General features: G+C 38.6%; 1 protein-coding gene across 1 annotated transcript in view; it reads right to left on the reverse strand.

The window, feature by feature from the left end:
- The window catches only part of GPLD1 (glycosylphosphatidylinositol specific phospholipase D1), a 50089-nt gene extending 29580 nt beyond the window's left edge, over positions 1–20509 (reverse strand). The window contains exons 1-7 of the mRNA XM_004432076.3: positions 20413–20509; positions 18044–18099; positions 10475–10553; positions 6932–7029; positions 6378–6488; positions 5546–5594; positions 4823–4877 (exon numbers count right to left, since the gene is read on the reverse strand). Coding sequence (XP_004432133.1) covers positions 4823–4877; positions 5546–5594; positions 6378–6488; positions 6932–7029; positions 10475–10553; positions 18044–18099; positions 20413–20509 — 545 coding nt within the window. The remainder of the gene's footprint in view (positions 1–4822; positions 4878–5545; positions 5595–6377; positions 6489–6931; positions 7030–10474; positions 10554–18043; positions 18100–20412) is intronic.
- Positions 20510–23670: the final 3161 nt, after the last annotated feature.

Here is a 23670-nt window from a genome sequence, read left to right on the forward strand (position 1 = left end):
TGGGAAAGCCAGCTTTTGCCCTGAGAACATCTGCCAAACCCTGGGAGGCCGGAGGTTTTTTTGATGGCTGTGTGGTATGCAGGAGACAGGAGATAAAGCACAGGACCCACCCAAAGTAGGCCATCTCAGAGGAAACTCTGCATTAAAGGCTACAGCTTCTGCATGAGTGTTAGCTAGAAATAAACCCAACATACAAACGAGGACAGCAAAGAAACCTATCCTTATCTTGGCAATGGATAGAGAAGGAAAAAAGAACATCTCCCCCTGGTTACCACCACTACCCAGCCCCACAAATGTTTTGTCCTACATTGGTGCTATCTGTGTAGTCATAAAAACTTCAAGAGTTGAATGTACCTTTAAGTGGTCCCAGGTTAATAGTGCCTCAAGGCAGCCTTCAGAAGCCAAGACAGACCCTCTCTGGAGAAATGCAACTCTAACTTAGGCCTTGAGTAATTCAAGACCATGGAATATAACCAAAAGGGGATCAGTGGAACTACATTAATATCTGATAAAGGAGACTTGAAGGCAATAAGCACTATTAGAGATAAAGAGGGTCACTACATCATGATAAAAGGTTTAATTCACCAGAAATATATAAGATTTTGAAACTTAAATGTACCTAATAACATGTCTTCAAAACATATATATAGCAAACTTTGACAGAACTACAAGGAGAAATTGAAAATATCCACCATCGTAGGGGATATTTTAACAAATTTCTCTCGGTAATTGTTAGATCAACCTGATAAAAAAATATATAGTAAAACTCTGTAATTTGTAGCTTATAAATGTTCTGATTTGGACAGTAAATTTAATAAGCTTAAGCTAATAAGCATATATATAACATTAAGCCAAAAACTGGAGAATTAACATTCTTTTCAAGAACATATGAAACATTTATGAAAATTGATCATATGCTAGGCCTTAAATCAAGATACAATAAATTTCACAGGAACTGAAAAGCAGAAGGAAGAAAATAAATATATGAGTAAAAAGTAAGGAAAGATAAAAGACACACATAATAGAGAGGATGAATAAAGCCAAAAGTTTGTTCTTTAAAACAATAATAGGGGCCGGCCAGGTGGCATAGCGGTTAAGTTCATGCATTCCACTTTAGCAGCCTGGGGTTCGCCGGTTCGGATCCTGGGCAGAGACCTACTCACCACTCATCAAGCCATGCTGAAGCAGCATCCCACACAGAAGAACTAAAAGGACCTACAACTAAGATATACAACTATGTACTGGGGCTTTGGGGAGAAAAAAAGTAAAAGAAGAAGATTGGCAACAGATGTTAGCTCATGCCAAACTTCCTCAAAAAAAATAATAATAATAAAATTGAAAAATATTAGACAAGAATAATTGTTTGAAATATAAGGGGGGGCCGGCCCAGTGGTGCAAGAGGTTAAGTGCGTGCGCTCCGCTGCAGCAGCCCAGGGTTCACCGGTTCGGATGCCGGGCGCACACCGATGCACCACTCGGCAAGCTATGCTGTGGCGGCGTCCCATATAAAGTGGAGGAAGATGGACACGGATGTTAGCCCAGGGCCAGTCTTCCTCAGCAAAAAATGAGGAGGATTGGCACATGTGGGCACAGGGCTCATCTTCCTCACACATACACAAAAAAAATTAAAAAAGAAAATATACGGGAAGGCAGGATAAATAACATTACGGATAACAAAGGAAACATAAGTACAAATAAAACAAGAGAAAAAAGATATGCAGATATTATGAACAACCTCATGCCTAAATGTTTAAACATTTAGATGAAATGGAAAGTCCTAGAAAAATATAGAGCTCCTTAAGAAGAAACAGAAAAGCTGTATAGTCCTATAACCATTAAAGAAGTTTTTGAAAGTCCCTACAAAGAAAACACCAGGCTTAGATAGATTTACAGGCAAGTTCTACCAAACATTCAGGCAATCGAAGTTCTGATCTTACAGACTTCCAGAAAATAGAAAAGCAAGGAACACTCCCCATCTGATTTCATGAAGCCAGCATAACCTTGATACCAAAACTAAACATGGACAGAAGAAAGGAAAATTACAGTACAAGTTTACTCATAAACATAGATGCAAAAACTCTAAACAGCAAGAATAGATGCAACAAATATAAAAAAGATGATATATCATTAAAAAGTTGGTTTTGTCCCAGGAAGTAAAGTTGACTTAATATTAGCAAATAGATTAGATAATTCACTATATTAACAGATTAAGAAACACCTATCTCAACAGATGCAGAATAAGAGTTCAATACATATAAAATTGATTTATAATAAAACTAGCAGCAAACTAGAAATAGAAGAAAACTTCCTTAACTTGATAAAGGATATTCACAAAAATCTACAGCAAACATTACACTTAATGATGAAATTCTGAAAGCATTCTATTTGAGATAAGGAACAAGATAACTATGTTCAATATCACCACTTCTATTGTACTAGAAATATCAGCCAGTATGATACAGCAAGAAAAAGAAATGAAAGGTATAAAGAGTGAAAAGGAAAACCAAAATTTATATAATTTATATATTGTGAGTCTACAGTGAATTCAGAGGAACCTCCAGATAAATTATTAGAATTAATAAGATAGCTTAGAAATGTTGCTAGATACAAAATCAAAATTAGAAAGTCTCTTGCATTTCTACACACCAGCAATCAATTAGAAAATATAATAGGTACCAAAAGTTACCAATTTTGGTAGCAAATAAATATATAAGGTCTCTGCAACTAAATCTAATAAAATGTGTAAGAGCTTGATGGAGAAACTTATAAAACCTTAGTTAAATTCATTAAGGGAGACAAATAAAATATATAGCATATATATGGACAAGAAGACTCAATATTGCAAAATTGTTAATTCTCTTCCAATTAACCTCTAGATTCAATAAAATTCTAATCAAAACGCCAACAAGGCTTTCCTTGGAACATGGCAACTTGATCCTACCACTTTATTTGAAAGAGACAAGACAGAAAAATAGACAAGGTACGTCTAAAGAAAAAGGAGGACACGTTGGGAGATCTCCCCTAATAGATGTTCAAGATGTATTATAAAGCCACTGGGCCCGGCACTGTGGCTTAGCGGTTAAGTGCACGCGCTCTGCTGCTGGCGGCCCAGGTTCAGATCCCGGGCGTGCACCGACACACCGCTTCTCTGGCCATGCTGAGGCCGCGTCCCACATACAGCAACTAGAAGGATGTGCAGCTATGACATACAACTATCTACTGGGGCTCTGGGGGAAAAAATAAATAAATAAAATTATTAAAAAATAAATAAAGCCACTGTAATTTAAAAAATCAGTATTGCCCAGGGATAGTCAATAGACCAACAGAACATAATAGAAAGCCCAGAAACTGACCCACACGCATATGGAATTTTAATTTATGTCAGAGAGGGCATTACAGATCAGTGAGGAAAGGGTAGATTATTAATAAACAGTTCTGGGATAATTAGTTATCTCCACAGGAAAAACTAAAATTAGATTCAAGCTTAGAATATACAAAAAATTAACTCCAGGTAAATTAACACAAAGCTAAAAAATAAAACTATAAAAGCTTTAGAAGGCTAAGTATAAGAATAACCTCATGCCCTCAAGGTAGGGAAGGATTTGTTAAATAAGACATCAAAAGTACAAATTACAAAGGAAAAGACTGATATATTCAACTACATTAAAATTAATGAATTCTGTTTAAGATATACCATAAAATAAGTAAGACATGCCACAACGGTAAAAAGATATTTGTAACAAATAAAGGATAAACAAAAGATTAGAAGCCCTAATATACAAAGAACACTCACAAATAATTAAAACAACCTAACAGAAAAATAAGCTAAAAACTGAACAAGATTGTCACTTAAAATCAAACACAAATGATCAATAAAACATGAAAGAATGTTCAATCTCCTTAGCAATCTGGGAAATACAAATTAAAAGTTTAATGAGATACCAATACATATCAAACAGGATAGGAAAAAATCAAAGTTGAACAATACCAAGTACTGGAGAATGCAGAAGAAGCAGAACTATTATACAAAGCTGATGGGAGTATAAAGGGGGAAGATCATTTGGAAAAAGAGCCCGGGATTACTTAGTTAAATTAAACATGCATAAGCCCTACAGCCCGGCAATTCGACTTCTGGTGGTGGTTACTTGAGAAAGAGGCCCCTCGGGTGCACAAACGTACGTACAAAAATGTTGATAGCAACACTAAGTGTAAAGCAAAAACACCTAACACTACTTACATATCCATCAACATTAGAATGGAGTAATTCATTTTGGGATATCCACAGAATGGAGGACCACATAGTGGTGAAAATGAATGAACTACAGCCGAACATATCAATGTGATTAAATCTCAGAAACACAATTTTAAGCAAAAAATTTGCAGAATACATACTGTGTAATTCTATATTTCACATATGGATACATCCACATGTAGTAAAACTATAGAGAAAAGCCACAAAATGATTAACAGGAAACCTAGGGTAGTGGTTACCCCTGGTGGGAGAGGCGGTGATGTGATAAATGGGGGAAGGCAGGAAGCTTCCGAGATACCAATGACACTCTTTCTTAAACTGGGCGATAGCTACACAGGTGTGCATCATCATCTTTTTTCATTTATAATTATACATTCTTTTATATGTTTGGTATAATTCAAATATTTTTAAAGAATCTACTTAGACTATTCTAATCTGCAGTTTTACTTTTCAAAATTTGCGAATGCAGAAGAGTCCTAATTACATTGTAAGTTATGTTTTCTAAGGAAAAAAAGGGCCAAGTTCCTAAATGCCATTTAACCATCATGTTTGAATGTACATTGCTCTTACCAGCGCCGTGCGAGATAATTAAAATTAAACTCAAACTGGCTCAATACGTCTCCTCCTATGGGATGAGAAAAATATTTACATTTGGTGGATTAGTAACAACACATAGCAGCTTCTTTCAACACAAATTTGCACAATCCGGATGATTGGTTCTTCACGTTGTTACAAGTTTCTGTTTATTTTTTTAGGTATAGGTGTGTCTTTCTTTAAGAAAAAGTTATCTTTTAAAATCTTAGCTAGTAAAACACAAATTAAGAAAGGATCACCCATTCAACCAAAACATTTTTTACTTTAAGGAGAGAGATGGACCACAAGGGTTCTTTTAAACAAACACCACTCACCATCTAGTTTGTATACTTAAAGGTAATTTACTACAGAAAAAAGATGGAGTTTACCAATTTAAAGCTAATGTATTAGTAGACACTAGGTAATGAATTTTAATCTGATATAAAAGTAAAGTTTTTCTAAAATTATGATACAAGTCAACAATAAAATGTGATTTTTTTAACAAAAAATACACATACACAACTTTTCAGAATTACATCTCTATGTTAAATGAGGTATGCCCGTACTCTAAATGAACTGGGATATTCAAATAGAAAGCAGTATATGCTACTGACAAGATTTGGTAAAAAAATACATATTTAATGTATAGTAGTGACTTCATTACAAATGAAATATCAAACTACTACAAAAGAAAACTTGGCAAATATAAATAAACAGTACCAAAATCACCAGTTGAATGTGCCTCAGGAAAGGAGCCATGAAAATCAATCTGAAAAAGAAAGAGAACCATCTGGTCTATATCCCATATTGTAGCCCAAATTCCCACCCTACAGTGAAGTGAGTAGTGGGGAGACGACAGCCTAACCCAATGAATTGCTGAGGATGCATATGGACTCAATTTTCAAAGAAACGATATTATTTTACTTGTTAATAAAAAGTTATATTGGCAGCTGAGTTGTATACGTGACGTCTGGTAACAGAGAAAGGTACTGCAGACGTTTGTACCTAATAAGATACATACAAAATCTCTTCTGAATCTACGTTTAAGCTTCTCACAGAATAGTATTAATATCGATTAATGACCGGAGGGGACTTCCAGAAGCTAAGTCACCAGGTAAGATCACAGTTTTCTGTTTGGGGACATGCAATTTTCATATAGAAAATTAAAAAGGAAAAAACAAACACGTGGAACTATTACTTTTAAATAGAACCAAGTGGTAGACATTCATATCCTTATTAAGATACACAGCTTGAATGAAACAAAATTCCTCAAATATTGTTTGTGACTAAAACAAAACGTCACATCCCTCACTGTTTTCAGGGCACAACAGTCATTCTGCCCACGTGGATGAACTTACCCAGGTAGCAGAAGAGTAAGAGGAACGAATAGAAAAAGATAAAAATCTAACAAATACCACTTTAGGCAAGAAGTCTTATTTCCTGATGTCTGAATAACCCAAAGTTTTCCTTTCCTTTGAAAGGGTCAGTCTGGGATCTTGGGTAGGACAGTATCACTCCCGGAAAGGCATTAACCTTAAAGGTATGTACTCACATCTCCCATCGTCCTAAGGAATCCTTGTTCGATCCCCAGGCTATGCCAGCTGATATCAGCCACCATGTGAGAGGTGATTCCAAACAAGAAGGCTACCAATTTCTCCGTGTCCTGCCAAATCAGCAAGTTAGAGCCATGTGTGTTGGGGTTCTTTTATAACAATCCTATGAAAAGTTTTAATAAACACGAATTCATTTCCATTATTGGGACTTAAAAAAATCAGAGGCAGGTACATTGTTAGTTTCTAGTTCCCCAAAACCACAAAGGACTTTTTGAAATGTTTTGTATTACCTTGGAAGTGCTTTCACATCAATTACTATTGGAGCAAAATGACCAAGTGACATACCCCAAACTGTTAATAGTTTATTCAAATATTAACTATCCATCTACCATGTCCCAAGTACTGTGTTTGGCGTTAAAGGTACAACGGTGAGCAGCCCTCACAGAGCCTGGGGTGGGGGTGAGGGATACAAATGGGGTAAATGCAGGTGAAAAATAGGACTTGGCAGGTCTAGAACTGTATTCTTTCTTTAGGATCAGAGGGCCATGCCTACCTTCTCCCAGGGAAGGGGGTAGTTCTCTCGGATATAATGAACACTTGCATTAAGAAATGGAGTCCAGTGCGTGCTCTCAGACACGTCATGGAATCGTCCTGACAAAACAAAAGCAGGCCAAAGGATTCTTTCTTAAAAAGTTGGAGACTCTCAATCAAATCTTCCATCCCTGCTGCTGCACTGCTGTGTCCCTTCTCCTTCTTCCCTCCATGCCTCTTAGTTTCTTCCGTTGATGTTCACAGGAAGCCTCTAGAACAGAATAGAAAGGAGCCTAAACTGGCTCATAGCATCTCTATCACCTGAGCTGCAATAGAGGCTAGAAGAGTTTTCAATGTCTGTGCCCTGAAGCTAAGGAGATAAGTTGTGTGTTGTTTTTTTTTAAACCTTCTTTGTCCATCACAATCAGCCTCCCTAATAGCACAAAACACAAAAGCAGATACTCCAAAGGCCTTCAAGCATTTGAATTTATAATAATTGTTTTAAAATGGTACAGGCCCTGGGAGCGGGCCGGTGGTGCAAGTGGTTAAGTGTGCGCGCTCCGCTGCGGTGGCGGCCCGGGGTTTGCAGGTTCGGATCCCCGGCGCGCACAGACGCCCCAGTTGTCAAGCCATGCTGTGGTAGCGTCCCATATAAGGTAGAGGAAGATGGGCATGGATGTTAGCCCAGAGCCAGTCTTCCTCAGCAAAAAGAGGAGGATTGGCAGATGTTAGCTCAGGGCTGATCTTCCTCACAAAAAAAAAAAAAAAATGGTACAGGCCCCAACCATCATCTGAGTGGGCCGTTGGGTGTCCCATGTAGCTTTTTATTGCCACAGAGGGGTAGGAAAGACAGCAACTGGCATCTATTCTAAACCTCCAAATGCCACCAATTTTTCGTGGAATGTCAAATGTCACGAGGGCAAGTGAAAGCAAACTCCAGAGTCCAGATCCCTCAGTTCAAATTTATTTTGCTGCCGCTAAAGTAAAAACAGCCTAATGAGTTTTAAATCATTGGTTTTTCTGAAAATGATTTTCAGAGAACTTCTAACTAAGAAATTTGACGTGCTCCAACAGTTTTCCTAGAGATAAAACTTACTTTCCTATTCTATAGAATACAGTAAAAATCCAGAAGGTAGAGAAGGAGCTCTTTTGACAAACGTCCACTTAACCAAACTGCCAGATTAACCCAAGCTCTTTGTTCCCTCTGTAAATCAGATTGACTGGAAGCAAAAGAACCCTCCCACTCCCCCCCAACACACACACTCCCACCCCCACACCTGACAGCCAGCAGGCCGCTGTCCCTAGGCCCCAGCACCCCGTCCCCACAGCTGTGCCACAGCTTACCAAGGTTAGCCAGGTCTGTTTCTAATCCTGTTTAAGCCAGTTGTTCCTGTTATTGTTACTATAGAATTTAATTCAATATTAGGTAAACTGATGAAACATATGAGCACAAAACCAAAGAGTTGTTTATTTGGCAACTGAGTATCTAAGAAAGTTAAGTGCTTTTGAAAGATGCAATAAAAGTGAATTACCAGAGAAGAAAAAGGGAACTCCTGTTGAAAAATGTAAGGATGAGACAAACGTAAGATTTGCAAACATTCATAAAAATCTAAGAGAAATCTGCATTCAAATTCCTTGTAATCGCTATATATTTTATAATTCTTTCTAACTGACTTTTTTGGTTCATGAGTCGTACACTAGTCCCAATCTTTACATCAGATAAGAGGAGAAGCTACGGCTTTATAAAAATTGGAACATGCTGGATAGTTTGCCTTCCTTTTCCGCTCTTTTCAGACCTTTTATTACTGTGTTTTGTCTGTCTCTAAAAAATGGCATATATTAAGTAATATTTCTAAAATTTAATTGACAAAAAAATCTTTTCTTTCTTTTTTTTATGTAAGATATCAAGGAAATGTTAAAATCTCAAGAGACATTAGGGCCCCCTGAATCCAGTTTGGGAAACGCTAAATTAGATATAATAGCTTAGACACAGCAGAACTACAACAAGCAAGCAAAATAATAGATTTGAGAAGTGAAAGTTAACAGACTAAGAGGGAAACAGAAAAAAAAACAAATATGAGAAATATAAAAGCTTAGTTATGTGGGATCATAACTATAGGAGCAAGCAGCCCAAAACATTTCATTGACCACTGTGCAATTAAAATAAAAGGTAGAGGACCTCTAAAAGAGAAAGACAAAATGGACTCTGTGTGGTTAACCGAGACCTAAAACAAAACAGTCCAGTGGCCATGTCAGGACCGAGGTGCAGTCACATACTCTGTTCTCAGAAAAACTACAATTTGTACCTGAAACTGAGCGCTCCTTCCTGACGGATGACCGGAAGCCTGCTATAGCTGATTTTAGAACACCAGTATCTTTAGGAGAACTGGTGAATCAGAGGGCTTTAAAAATAACCCTGTGGTCTAGGGTTTTTTGCCTTTATAAGCTCTGCCCTCCCACACCTTCCCAAGAGCATACTTTCAATTTGTTCTGAAGGCTGTATCTCCCTGGTTTGCAAACTATATGAGCAATAAAGCTTTCCTAACGAAATTTTGTATTCTAGATACCTTTGTTGACACTCTAAAGGCATCACTGTATTAAAAAAAAAAAAAAAAAAAAAGTGGGATAATGGCTGGTGACCCTGAGACTCCAGAAACGGTTTATGCGATGACCCAGTGCACGGGATGTCTTTCGTTCATCTCTCCTGATCCACTCTCCATCCTTCTCCACCCGGCACTGTGCCTCTGAGGTAACCTGCTTCAAATGGTTTCTTTGTCCTTGGCTTTGGTTGGGTTGGGTTTGGCCAATGGGAAGAACCAACAGGACACCAGAGAAAAGGAGGAGAGGGAGGTTGGGGTGTTCATTCTCCCAGCTCCCTGATGTGGGGTCACAGTGGGCTGACCGTCCCTGATTGAAGCTCTGGCCCCCATCAAGCGGTCCTCTCCACACAGCTCTCTGTCTGCAGTTCCAGTAACTGCTCCCTCCCCTGCACTATCCCTTGCAATTTTCTTACATCTTGTCCACATCTTTGTAAACAGTCCACTTCTAAGACTCCCCTCAAATTACTCAGTTTGAGTGTGCCTGCTGGGGCCCTGACTGATACAACTCAAAAGCCCAGTTGACTGATGACACTACCTTAGATTTACATAACACTTGACAAAATAATATGCATCAATGCCAACAAAAATCCAGTAAAGGAGCAAAGCAGGCATTATTATTACTATGTTACAGATCTGGAAACTGACACTCAGCCTGGAAGTGACTTTTTCAAGGACAAACGTTAACAGATAACATAGAAGGAACAAAAACTCAGACCTTTTGATGTCTTTCAAAATGTTTTCTGCCACAAAGCAGTAAAGCAAGTAAGGACACTTAGAATAGTTAAAGTTTTCAGAATTTCTATGCTTAAACAACTAAGTTTTGGTTAAATAGAAAATGCAACTATGCGAACAAAGTCATTGACCAACAACAGTGGAAAATAGAAGGTGCTATATTTTTGAAGTCACAGCTATTCCTGCTAACCAAGTAAAAGTGACATCGTTTGGTCTGCAAATCTTCATCTTACCTCCTTCACAGATGCTGGGGTAAAATGCATCGGGAAACACAGATCCAGCCTGATATGCATCCTGGTGTTCAAGTAACAGCTGGGAAGCAGGAAAATACAGAGATTAGGGGGCTAGAGTCAAAAGCCTGAGAAAAGCAGGCCCAGTCCATTTCTAGCTATCGGATGCTAGAACAATTTGGGGGTCGGGGGGGAGGAATGGAGGAAGGAAGGAGGGCAGGAAGCTGAAGGGGTAAGTAAATAAATAATAAAAATCCATGCATAATCCAAGACAACATCTTACAATATATAACTCCAAGTTCTTTCCTACCAAACACAGACAGGCTAATTAAGCAGCAGCAAAATCACTGATTTGAATTTCACCTCCTTTCATTTTCTCTGTCCACCCAGTACAGTAGGACTTCCCTATGGCTGATTCAGAACTGGTTGGTGGTAAGATTTTCAATGATCCAGTGAAAATCAATGAGATGAGAAAAATACAGACATATATACTTGTATAATATATACACATAGATATACATATACATACACATATATATATAAATCAGTTTATAGTTGTTACCTGTGCTTTAGAGTTAAGTTATGTCCTCCACACTTTTGGAGGGTTAAAAAAAATATTCTTTCCCTTTTCAAATGATGTAAAAGTAGATGGTAGAGGTTTTCTTTTCAATGTTCTTCCTTGGTTGACTGGCTCACTCCATTCCATTCCGACGCCCCATGGCATGCCCGGATGCATGTTCGAGTCTAGAAAATGAAGACTGCATTTCCCAGCCTCCACTGCAGACCCCACTTCTTGCCTTCTTCAGTGGCATGGAAGTACTTGGTTTTTCCACAGCAGAAGTAGGGAGCCCAAGTGTCCACAAGCATTGTACAGGGCATCCATTTTGCTAGTAAGGAGCATGGCTGAGGTAATGAGCTCCTGGAGCCAACAGTCAAGGTGGTGACTTGTTACTTTCCACACCATGTAGGAGGCAGTTGGCCCTGGAGCTAGCAAATGGGGCAGTGGCTGTTTGACTAGGCATAGGTAGCAGCTCCTTGGTAGGCCAGTTCTGTGTGTTGTTCTGGGAGTCTTTTCTGGACACTCAGTCTAGAGCCTACTCCTCCAGGTCTCACTATTCGTCAGCACTGAAGTCCCTAATTCTTGGTATTGAGCCCCTCTCAGCGTAAGCCAGCCAGAGGGATTTCCACTATCTGCAAATGAATTCTGATTGACACAAATGGGCAAAATAAAAGTTTGGGAACCCAACTTCTTACTTTTTATTGAAGACTCCGTATTGAAGGACTTAATGTGGACCATACACAGAAGCAACAAAGAAGTACCTCAAAGAACTTAAAATATATGTAAATATAGTTTCAGCTGTTTTTTTGTTTTTGCTTTTCCAGCCAGTATCCCATTCCCAGTCTTCTAGAGACAGAATCACTCTCTCCTGAGGAGAAAACTCATTCCATGCTGATCAGGCAGGCTGACCACAGGGGTACAAGGCCAGTGTATCCACTCCCATCAGCGTTTGGCTCAGAAATGCATGTTTGATCAAAGCTAGTTCAGTTAGAACCTTCCCCAAGACTTCTCAGCTAGAACTATGGGGAAGATGCCCTCTTCCTTTTGGGGATTTTAAGCTTGGAGGCTGAGTCGTGGATGGCCAGTGTCCTCCACGTGGAGAGAGACAGAACACCGTCCAGACCTCTGGGGCCAGCTCCGCCCCAGGGCTATCAGTTACATGAACCAATCAAGTGTCCTTTTTTTTTCTAAAGATAGCTCGAGTTGGACTTTTGTCACTTAAAAATAATAATTAACTTTATTGAATATTTACCTTACCAGCCACTGTTCTAGTCACTTTATATGTATTAAGACTTGTTGAGTCTGCATCTCCCAGTGAGGCAGATACTATTGTTTAACATGAAAAATAATTTTTGAAAAGTAAATGCATCAGCAAAATAGTCAGGAAACTGCTGGGGGGGAAAAAAGAATACAGAGGAAAGGTGTATCCTTCAGATATAGAAATGTATTTTTAAGCCACAGAAATGAAAACAGTATAATATTGGAACCAAAAGAGACAGATCAGTGAAACAGAATAAAGAGTAAAGAAACGGACTCAAGCATACATAATAACTTAATGTATGACAGAGACGAATAAAAGATAGAGTAATCAACAAATGGTGTTGGCACAACCCCATAGCAGGGAGTATTCCATTTTTGCATGGGGAATCCATGCTTGGCCTAGGCGACATTGACTTGAAATTAACATTATCAATAACAGGTCACTGATCCCTATCATGCTCTATGACCCAAATAAATACAAGATGAATTAGAGAGTTAAATGTCAAAAATGGACCCATAAAATTAACAAGACAAAATTTAAGTGAATAATTGTATAATCTTGGAGTGGGAATAATTTTTATAAGCAAAATATACAGGCAAAAACCATAGAAAAGATTTATGCACTTAACTTACAAAAAATTTTAAGTGTTCTGCATGGTAAAAAGCACTAGAAACAAATTTAAGAGAAAAATAACCACAAGAATCATTTATTAAAGACATTAGCCCGTCATCTATCAAATAAGCCATTCTTACACATCAAGCTAAAAAGATAAATATCCTAATAGAAAAATGAGCAAAAGACATAGGCAATTCACAGAAGAGGTAATAGAAATAGTCAATAAACACTTTAAAATATATTTAACCTCATTAATAATAAGTTAATAATTAAACTGCCACTTAAACCTATACCAAAATACCATTTTCACCTACCAAATTGGCAAAAACTTAAAAAGAATAAAAAATAGGCCCTAAAAGTGAATGTTTCCAAATCTGAAGATACTTATGAAGAAATTTCAATGAGATACATGAACAATTAAGGATATCAACTCTTCCTCAGTCATCTATGTCTTCCTTGTTTTGTTTTTCCATTTGTTTCTGGGCCAAGGGGATTTGGCTGGCAGTGCCAGGGCTGAAGGGATTTGCCAAGCCTGGTCAGGAAATTGATCATATGCAAGGAGATTGAGCATGTAAGAATATATATTGAGAATAATGGTGGCCAGGTTTCTCACTGTTGGAGAACAAAGTTACAGATATGGACACAGAGAAGGCTAGAATAAATCCTGTGGTGATGGATTGGAATTGGAGATATTTTCGTGTGAATTCATGGTTTTAAATAGGTAGACAGAGAGACAGACACAAATGCCCACTTGAAGTGAAATCTGGGACAATTTGAGCATCAAGATAAATGACAGTAATGTAATATAAACCATTGAATAAAATAAGAATCCATGAATGTATACTGATATAAATAACTATAAACGAGGAAGAAGGAAAAGCTCTATGTTACAGCAGAATGCCAGCTAATAAATGTAGAAGGAATAATGGAATCATATTTGGCAACCATCGTAATAATAATTTCAGGCAAGAGTTATCAATGGATGCTAAAACTAGGGAGTAGAAGTTTGATGAGAAATAAGGTGTTTATATAACCTCAACATATCTTCCCACAAAATATTTACTTACTAATTAATTTAAAAGTAGAAAATACTTATTAACTTTCCAGTATAAAAATGTGGCAGACACCCTCAACCAAGGGATAAAAATTAACATCACTAGGACTTCTACTTCCAGGAAGATGGAGTAGACATACTTTTCCCTATTGCTCTTGCTAAGTATAACTAAAAACCCAGGAGATTGTATATAAAGTGAACGTAAGACAATTCAAAGGTGGTGCAAATTGGCTAGAGAAGTCAAGACTTTAGAAATAACACTGTGATGAGTTCTCCAGGTTTCCTTTTTGCCTCATATATCCCAAACTGGGCACTGAAAAAGCCAGCCACATAGAAACCCCAATGGGTACAGACCAAAAAAGAGCCCCAACAAACCCCTGCTCTCACTAGCCACAGGACCAGGAAGGGGCAGCCTAGCAAGACAGAAAACTTTTAGAACATAACCTCTTTACTCCAGCCAAACACCACGGAAAAAACTATGGCCCCACCCTTACCACCCACCAGCTAAGGCCAAATGGGGAGCCTAGACTTCCCCTCTCATCAGGCTATAATGAGGTGCCCCAACATCCCCCCACCCCTGGAGTGGCATCAGAGAAAGCCAAGGAGGGAGCCAAGACTTTCATCCCTGTTGTCTTGGCCCTTTCCCCTACCCTTCAATGTCAGAAGAGCCTGGACAACCAATCCCAACTGGCAACAATGAGGATCCTCTCCCTTTCCCCACTGAGGTGGTGTCAGAAGAGGCCTAGGGGAGATCAGGACGTTCACCACAACCAACCAGCAATAAGAGGACACCCCCACCCTCTGACATCAGTAGAGGCCATGGTGAAGAGCAGTAAATAGGGACTCCTACCCCTCCCAGCCAGGGAGGCATGAGTGGAGGCCCAGCGGGGAACCCTGACTTCTACCCACAGTTGGCTGTTAGGAGGCGATGGCCTCCACCTCTCCCCCTAATGGAGTGGTATCAGAAGAAGCCAACTAAAACAGGAGGTTTAAATAAGATCCAGAGTTTCAAAACCTAATACTTTAAATGTCCAGATTTCAATCAAAGATCACTCATCACACCAAGAACCAGGAAGATCTCAAAAGAAATGAAAAAAGACAATCAATAGATGCCAAGATGGAGACAGCACAAATTTTAGAATTATCTGACAAATATTTTAAAGCAGCCATCACAAAAATGCTTCAGCAAACAATTATGAACACACTTGAAACAAACAAACAAAAAACAATGGAAAGTTTCAGCAAAGAAATAGAAGATATAAAGAAGAACTGAATGGAAATTTTAGAACTGAAAAATACAATAGCTGAAATAAAAGTGAACATCACCAGAAATGGTACAAACTGACATTGTGAGCCTTCTAACGTGATGCAATAAAAATACAGCATCATTTTGATGTTCTATGACATTTCTGTCAAAAAATAACTTGTGAGTGAATCTATTATGAGGAACCAAATTAAGGTACATTCCACAGAGTTACTGGACTATATTTTCCCAAAATATGAAGGACATTAAAGACAAGGTAGGACTGAGGAACTGTTCCAGGTTGGAGGAGATGAAAGGGAATTGACGACTAAATACAAACACGTGATCCTGAATTGTTCCTAGAACCATAAAGATGATTATTGAGACAACTGGTAAAATCTGATTGAGGCCTGAGGACTGGGTGATAGTGTTATTTCAAAACTGATTTTGTGATTGTGATTATTATACTGTGGTTATATGGGAATGTCTTTGTTTTTGGGGTAATACACAATGATGTGTCAAAGGATAATGAGTATCATGTCAGCAAACAACCCTCAAAAGGTTCAGGGAAAAATCAGTATGTATAAATAGAGAAGATAAAAAAGCAACTATGGGAAGTTGTCAACACTTGGGGAAACTGGGTAAAGGGTACACAAAAATTGTCTAATTTTTTCAACTTTTCTACGTGTTTTAAATTATTTCAAAATAAAAAGTTAAAATAAGGAATTGGTTAAATAAATTACGATACATTCTGGATAACAGAAAAATGTGTAATTGTTAAAAATTATTCTGAACATCTCTATTGACATGGAAGGATACCTCTGACATATTAAGTGAAGAAAGCAAGTTACAAAATAGTGTGTAGAGTGTAATTATTTTTGGGAAAAAAAGTGATATAAAAGTGGGAAAAGAAGTGATATAAAAAAAAATGTTGTTAACATTTGTTCTTTCAGAGAATTTTTTTTAAAAAATTGAGCTTCTATTAGTTTTATAATCAGAAACGACAACATATTCTATGGGTGGGGAGGGAGAGGCAGGGCAGAGAGAGGACAGCAACCAAAGAAATAACTACCACTGCCCTGATTTCATGGTTAACACACCACATTCTATTTATTCTTGTAAAGTGAATATCAGGGCAATAATGACAACCAATCTGAAGTCAGCTTGGTTCTTACAGTTCTTATAAATTAATAAACTGATGTTCTCAACTTTATGTATTATTATTTTTTTTTTTGAGGACGATCAGCCCTGAGCTAACATCTATTGCCAATCCTCCTCCTTTTTTTTCTCCTTTTTCTCCCCAAAGCCCCAGTAGATAGTTGTATGTCATAGTTGCACATCCTTCTAGTTGCTGTATGTAGGATGCGGCCTCAGCACGGCCGGAGAAGCGGTGCGTCGGTGTGCGCCCGGGATCAGAACCGGGTTGCCAGTAGTGGAGCGCGCGCACTTAACTGCTAAGCCACGGGGCCGGCCCAGTGCATTATTCTTTGATTAATTTGGTTAGCATAAGTCAAAGTCTTTAAAGTGCAGTCACCTCTGGATGTATTAACAAAAGATAATCCCAGAGCCCACAAAACTCAGACCCTGAACGTGCAGATCTGGCTGAGATACTGCCAGCCTGTGGGGATCTGTCCATCCAGCCAGCTAGCATCCTTCAGGCCACTTCCCTCTGTATGATTTTACCAAACTATACCGATGAGCAGAGGTCACCAAAGAGCAGGTTTTAGTAGGGATAAAGAGAAACTACAAAGTTTCCCACATAGGGAGATAGAAAATAGATCAACCTTTGAAAAGAGATTTCATGACAATATTATAAAAGGTAAAATAATCCCTATCTGTCTTCATAAATTAAAGGGGAAAATATGAGTACTCAGAGCACTTAATCATTTCCAATGATTTGGGTTAGGACCAAAGCTGAGGGGAAGAATCAGTGTCCATTTAATGATCTTTAAATTAATGACACATACCTCTACTAGAAAATCACTCTGCACACACGCAGAATTCATTGTTCGCGTGATGCATTAGGCAGATTCTTCCTTCTCCTTCTCTTTCCTGCCTACTTTCTATCACGGTCAGTGAAGATGACAATCAAAAATAAACGCTGTTTTTTCCCTGCAGGGCCTGTTAAATTGGCGAGTAAGGAAGTTGAAACTAATTAAAAGTGGTTTGGGGCTATAACAGATTTCATATTTTACCATCCTGCTTTCCATGCTGGATTATCAAGATTTACTAGCAATAATTTGATCCAATTCTGATGTCATGAGGGAATGTTAACCACTCTTATCAAATTTAAGTATTTAAGAAGCATCATGGTCACAAAGTATCATTTAGCTATAGAACTAGAAATAGTGTATAGGGCCAGAATGGGTTCAGCTACTTTGAGGATGGGTAAAGGTAAGCCATCAGATAGTCTGAGCAAGAAGAGAGCAGGAGGAGAAGTGGGAACGAGCATCTCAAAGCATACTTCTCAAATACTTCCTTCTCCTTGTGGTGGTGTAATTTGTATACAACACACAGAGACAAGAAGTGAAAAATAAATGATTTATCTCAGGTATGACATCTCTTTATAAAAACAAAAAAGATGTACCATTTAAATTCTTTCTAAAATAGTTTTTCAAATTATGATTCATATTATTAAAATATTTCAATGATATTATTTAAATTATATACAGCTCAAGTAGCACTGGAGGGGACATACACCTTTTAACCCAAAATATTAATGTTTTATAAAGACATAAAAATGACTTAAAATTACTATTTAAATATCTGTTAGGATCTTTGTCACCTAAAGAATAAAGTTAATGCACAAGGAATAAAAGAAAAAAAATCAAACTTTATACCTCTTTGTAGTTAACACTCCCATCCTGAAGGTGGAGAAACTCCAGAGCTCTGTGTCCTGAGAGAAATAAATACATCAATTAAGTTCAACTATAACTGAAAACAGAGATCATTTAAAAGGAAAATACATACTATTGTGATTGTAACGGTCAAAGAAGTGAGAAATGAAAATTGTGTACTGACTTGTAATTTTCATTAGCATAATTAGATTCGTGCAATATTTATATTATAATACCAATCAAATTTGCATAGTGATTTCAAGTTTCTGCTTAACTAGCTCTATGACCTTGGTAAAGTTACTTAACCTAAGTAACCTCTAAGGCCTCGGTTCCCTCCTATGTCAAGTTCAGTAAATAATACCAAACTTACAGGTTTATTGAGAGAATCACAGAAAGTAAATGCTGAGTGACAAGCACAATGGCTGACACAGGGTACGCCTGCTTCACCCACATGCTCACACACATACAGACACACATACCCACGCCCTGACTCTTCTACGAATCAACAGGAAGGTGAACATTCCTTGTGAAGACACATTCAAAGGTGACACCTTATTTCTATTGTGAATCACCTCCAATTTTTTAATTCATACAACAAAAAAAATAGCCACTACATTATAAGCATTATTACCATGAGAGACAAGTTCACAGCCCACACAAATAAAATATATAGATAGGATTCCAGTAATTTACAAACCCAAACCACTCAATGAGGCGAATTCTAATTAACTAACTCACATAAATGTCAACTTTCCATATAGGCCCTCTACAAGAAACAAAAAAGTGAACCAAGATATTTATAAAATCATCTAAGTTACTAGCAAATAAATGTTGGAGTTTTAGTCTCCTTTTTTATAAAAAGCCTCAAAATCCATGCAGATTAGGAGTTGCCTTTAATTATGTTCACATAACATACATGTTTAATATATATTAATGTTATATTTAATATATGCTTAATATATATTACTCTATTAGGACCTTTGGCACCTACTGAAGAAAGGCAAGCAATTATCTAGTTTTATTAAAATTTTAGATTTCATCTGTCTTGTAAATGTTTAAACTCTAAGGATTAAAAACATGAATATTTCCATTTATGTTTGTTCCTCTTCAGCCCACTTACATAGTTTTAACAATTTTAATTTCATAGAACTCAGTGTTGGAAGATACTTTAGAATTCATCAAGAAGTTCAACCCCGTCATTTTACAGAAGAGGAATTGAGAGAGAAAGTGAATCGCTCAGAGTCACACATCTGTTTTTCAACAAAGGGAGTTTTAGAACCTCAGATTCTCTTTTCCATAGTTTCCTGACTCTCTTTTAGCAATAAATGTTTTTTGGAAAGAACATTGGACTAGCTAGCTGTCAGGATGTGTAATTCTAGGCAAGCCACTGACAAGTTAGCTGTGAAACTCTCTAGGATCAATTTCCTCATATATAAAATAAAGGGACTGGACTCCATGACCTCTAATGTCCCTTCAAACGGTAAAATTCTGTGATAAGGTTCTTGCCCGTCAGAACTCAATATCTAGGTCTACTTTATACTGATAGATTTTCATATTTTATTTGTAATCTTGTTGTTTTGCACCTTCTTGAGATAGCATAACCTTAGAATATTGTTATTGTTTTTATCTAAACTAAACTCAGACATTATGTATATCTGAAAATTAATATTAATCTGAAAATTGCTGTAAAACATCATATCTAATTATATTACAAATTGACTCACATTTTCCACGAGTTAAAAAATATTACAAATACACTTCATACTGGAACCAAGTCTTTGTGCTAGCATTCACCTAGATCCAGATAACTCTGCCTTCGCTCCTGAGCCTGTGGGCACCTACGTGCTTTCTTCCCCAGCTCCTGTCATCATTCTGGGCACCTCTAATGCCAGTGACAATTCAAATGCCCTTGCTTCCTTGTCCTCCCTGAGGTCAACTACCTCTAAAGCCACTTAACTCAGGGGACCCACTCCCATGGCCACACATGGCCCTTTACATAAACTTGGGAATGTAAAACAACAAAAATAAATCCCTCACTCCTCCTCTACTCCACCCACCTTTCTCCTCTCCCATTCTATCAGTTCTGCTTCCCGGTAACCTCTAGTTTATCCAGCTCCTACTTCCCCACCCAGAGAAACAGCCAGGGACCCTAGGACCAAAGAAGCATCAGTTCTCTTGCTCCCTGCCCCTGCACTGAACCCACCCTGACAATCCCCAACCCTGGATGACTCCAGTCACGGCTTTCTCCTCTCTGCTGCCCCACTGCTCAGTGCAGCTGGGGAACTCATCAATACATGGAATAGCCTATCTCTTCCTTAATGTCTTTGACAGATTTAGAATCCTTAACACCATGACAAGACTACGGCACTTACCTATTTCTATGTGTGTTGAAACACCACACGCTGAACCTCTAGAGCAGAGAGAGCCCAGCGCAATCAGCAGAGCAGACCAGAACCTGAAAGCAGACATGCTCTCATTACTCACTTCTCCTATAGCGACGGGAAACGCTCAGAGCAGCTGCACCCCTGAGAGAGAGACCCAGGCTCAGATCCACTGCTTTCCCTCTAAGCAGGTCACTGACTCAGGAAGCTAAGCCTCATTTCAAAATAATATCATTTTCCAGCAAAGTCAACTATTTAACTACTGTTTAACTTCACCAGAACAGTAAACAAACTCCACCTGGGAGAGAAAAAAAGCGATAAACTGAAATCTAAATGCCTCTAGGTGGAAGCATTGCCATCTTCAGACCGAGGTTCGCTCTGGATTTCTTTTTAACATGACATTTGCCGGAGACACTAGCAAAGTTGTCTCCAACTCTTCTTCGCTTTCTTAAAAAAAGACTCACTTGTCCGTATTAATATTCCATATATTAGACTGCCTCACCTTATAAGCGCTGATGGCTTGTGCATCCTCGCCACACGCATTTATCAGGTCGCCTTGCTTCCTCGGCCGCCAAAGCTGCAAGTGCTGGGAAAGCTTTTATGATGATCAGCTGGAGCCAGCTTCTCTGTCAGTATTTGGCAACAGATACTGACACTTGTACAAGATTACACAAGAGCAACCACTCCTGGTCTATCTCTGGCTGTTCTTATAGGGCTTATCCAGAGCCTGTTGCACGAGCAGATTCCTGCAGCCCAAGCAACGATGCTGATTCCACTTGGCTGGCGGGGATGGAGGTGGGGGGGTGGTGGATTTACGACCAAGTAACAAGGATTCAGAAAACGCTAGGCTCAGAATATACCTGTTATGAAGTATCCAATTGATAGCACTTAATCCATGGGAAAAACTAAGTTAAGCTCTTCACAGAAATGATGGTGATCTTAAAGCTCGAATTATGCATATTCCATATTAAAAGCAAGAAAGGAGATCCTGAAAGAGTGGGAGGAAATGGTATTCATTGTCAGGTTAGCCAAATGGAAGAGAAGAATAGAAGAGGGGGTGATCTGAGACCCTTAGATGTCTGCCAAGTGTCACCCGTAACCTTAAGTCAGCCACCTGCAAAGCCCCAAGGAAAGGAACCCCCAGCTCTCCCTCAGCCCTCACTGCTTTTAGGCCAGAGCCCATAAACTTATGTGTTTTGTTTGGCTAACAGGGTGTTTTATAAACTTAGGCCAACTTCTTTTTAAATGGGAAAATCCTCATAGAAATCCAGATTTCTAGCTCTCTTTAAAAAAAAAAAACAAGAATGGGCTTCCTGAACTGACATTCCCATGTGATATGACAACCAGCTAGCGCCGAGGAGCCAGCTGCCCCCCAAGACAGAACGTGCCCTCCCCATGTCCCCCAGACCCCACCATCCACACCCTGTCTGCCGATTTCCACGCCCCTTCTGGCCAGCAGAGGCCATGGAGTTTGCCTCCTTCTCACTCTGGGCCTTCTAAAGCCTGCAAGTAAGGTGATGGTAATTATAGCTTGGGGCTTTGGTAAACCCAGAACATCCAGGAGTAGTCAGTCAATGGTAACCGTAAGAGGGATGCAGAGAGTCGACAGGGAAAAAACAATGCTGCCTGGAAATGATATCTAACCAGACTTAATAAAACAAACCCCTCCAAAAAGCACGAGGGAAGGAAACGGTTTCAGTAACTAAGCAATACTAAGCCCAAATTTTTCATTACGTATTTTGTGTTTAAGGTTCAGAATGACTTAATTTTATGCACGTAATAAAATAGGAGGGAATTATTTGCTTAGGGATCATAGTGTGATGGTCATGAATATGGTCTTTATGTGACAATATTGCTTGAATTTTTATGAAGTTTGTATTTTACAACCATGAAAACATCAAAGATAAGGCTTTTAACAGAAAATTAAAATATAGCTTGCAATATTAAGAAAACTACTTGACGAAAATAAGTATATAGAATTATTTTTCTTTCCACCCACACCCCCTTTCCTAATACAGGTGGCTTTGTTATAAAGGAGGCAGCATGATTCTACCACTTAGAGCTTTTCTGGAAATAGACACACAAGTTGAGAAGTAAATATGCAGTTACATTAAGGAGTGGGGTGGGGGATATTTGCTTGAGAGCTGTGGGGCCTCAGGCTCCATTTGGATCCCTGTTCTGCTACATTCTATCTGGATGACCTTGGGCAAGTTATTAAAAATTTCTTTGCTTCAGTTTCTTTACCTATAAAATTATCCATAAAAATAGGGACAATAATAGTCACCACCTTACAGGGTCGTTGTTGAGTCAGAGGATTAACACGTGTAAAATGCATAGAATAGAGAGTGGTATACAGTAAGTGTTCAATGCATGTTGATTATTATCATTCAAAAGAAATTTTCGCTTTCCAAAAGAGTCACCTTAGATTTCTATTGAGTAACTCTTTTCCTTACTGAATTTCAAAAGATTAAAAAAATTTTATACTCAGGCATTCAGTAATACATTTTATAACCATTTAGATGTGTATAAAGAAAAAGTGGATGGGATTTTTGAAGTGAAGGTGGATCTTATGTGCATAAATGAGATACCAATTATTTATTTATTTTTTTTGGTGAGGAAGACGGGCCCTGAGCTAACATCTGTTGCCTATCTTCCTCTTTTTGCTTGAGGAAGATTGCCTCTGAGCTACCATCTGTGCCAATCTTCCTCTATTTTTTGTATATATGGGAGGCTGCCACAGCACGTCTTGATGAGCGGTGTATAGGTCTGCTCCCAGGATCCAAACCGAAAACCCTAGGCAGCCGAAGCAGAGCATGCAAACTTAACCACTCCACCACTGGCCCAGTCCTGAGATACAATTTTAATGTCCAGAATCTTTTGAGATAAAACAGACAATTTCAGCTCACTTCTATACAAGTCTAATATGTTGCTGTCACCATAGTGCCCTTTTAGCAAATGGAGGATAAAACGGAGAAAGGTAAGAATTAGGAGAGGGAGGTGCCCAGGACAAGGGCAGGCTAAGAAGATAGGAAGAAAAGGTCCCTGTCGCGTAGTGGTGTTGTCCTCGAAGGCCCCGGTGAGCATACCCAGCCAGGCTCTGGGGGGCATCAGGGCAGCCTAGAAGCAAGACAGGAACCAGGAGAGAACTGTTCCCACTCTGAATGGGGGCTTGCAGAGGGCACAAACAGTGGGAAAGATGGCGAGGGCGACATCGTGAATTTCCTTGGCTCTAGGCATGTTTGCCTTTGT

The sequence above is a fragment of the Ceratotherium simum genome, chromosome 13 (genome assembly GCF_057802395.1).
Source record: "Ceratotherium simum simum isolate JZ-2026a chromosome 13, ASM5780239v1, whole genome shotgun sequence".
Classification (NCBI taxonomy): Eukaryota; Metazoa; Chordata; class Mammalia; order Perissodactyla; family Rhinocerotidae; genus Ceratotherium; species Ceratotherium simum.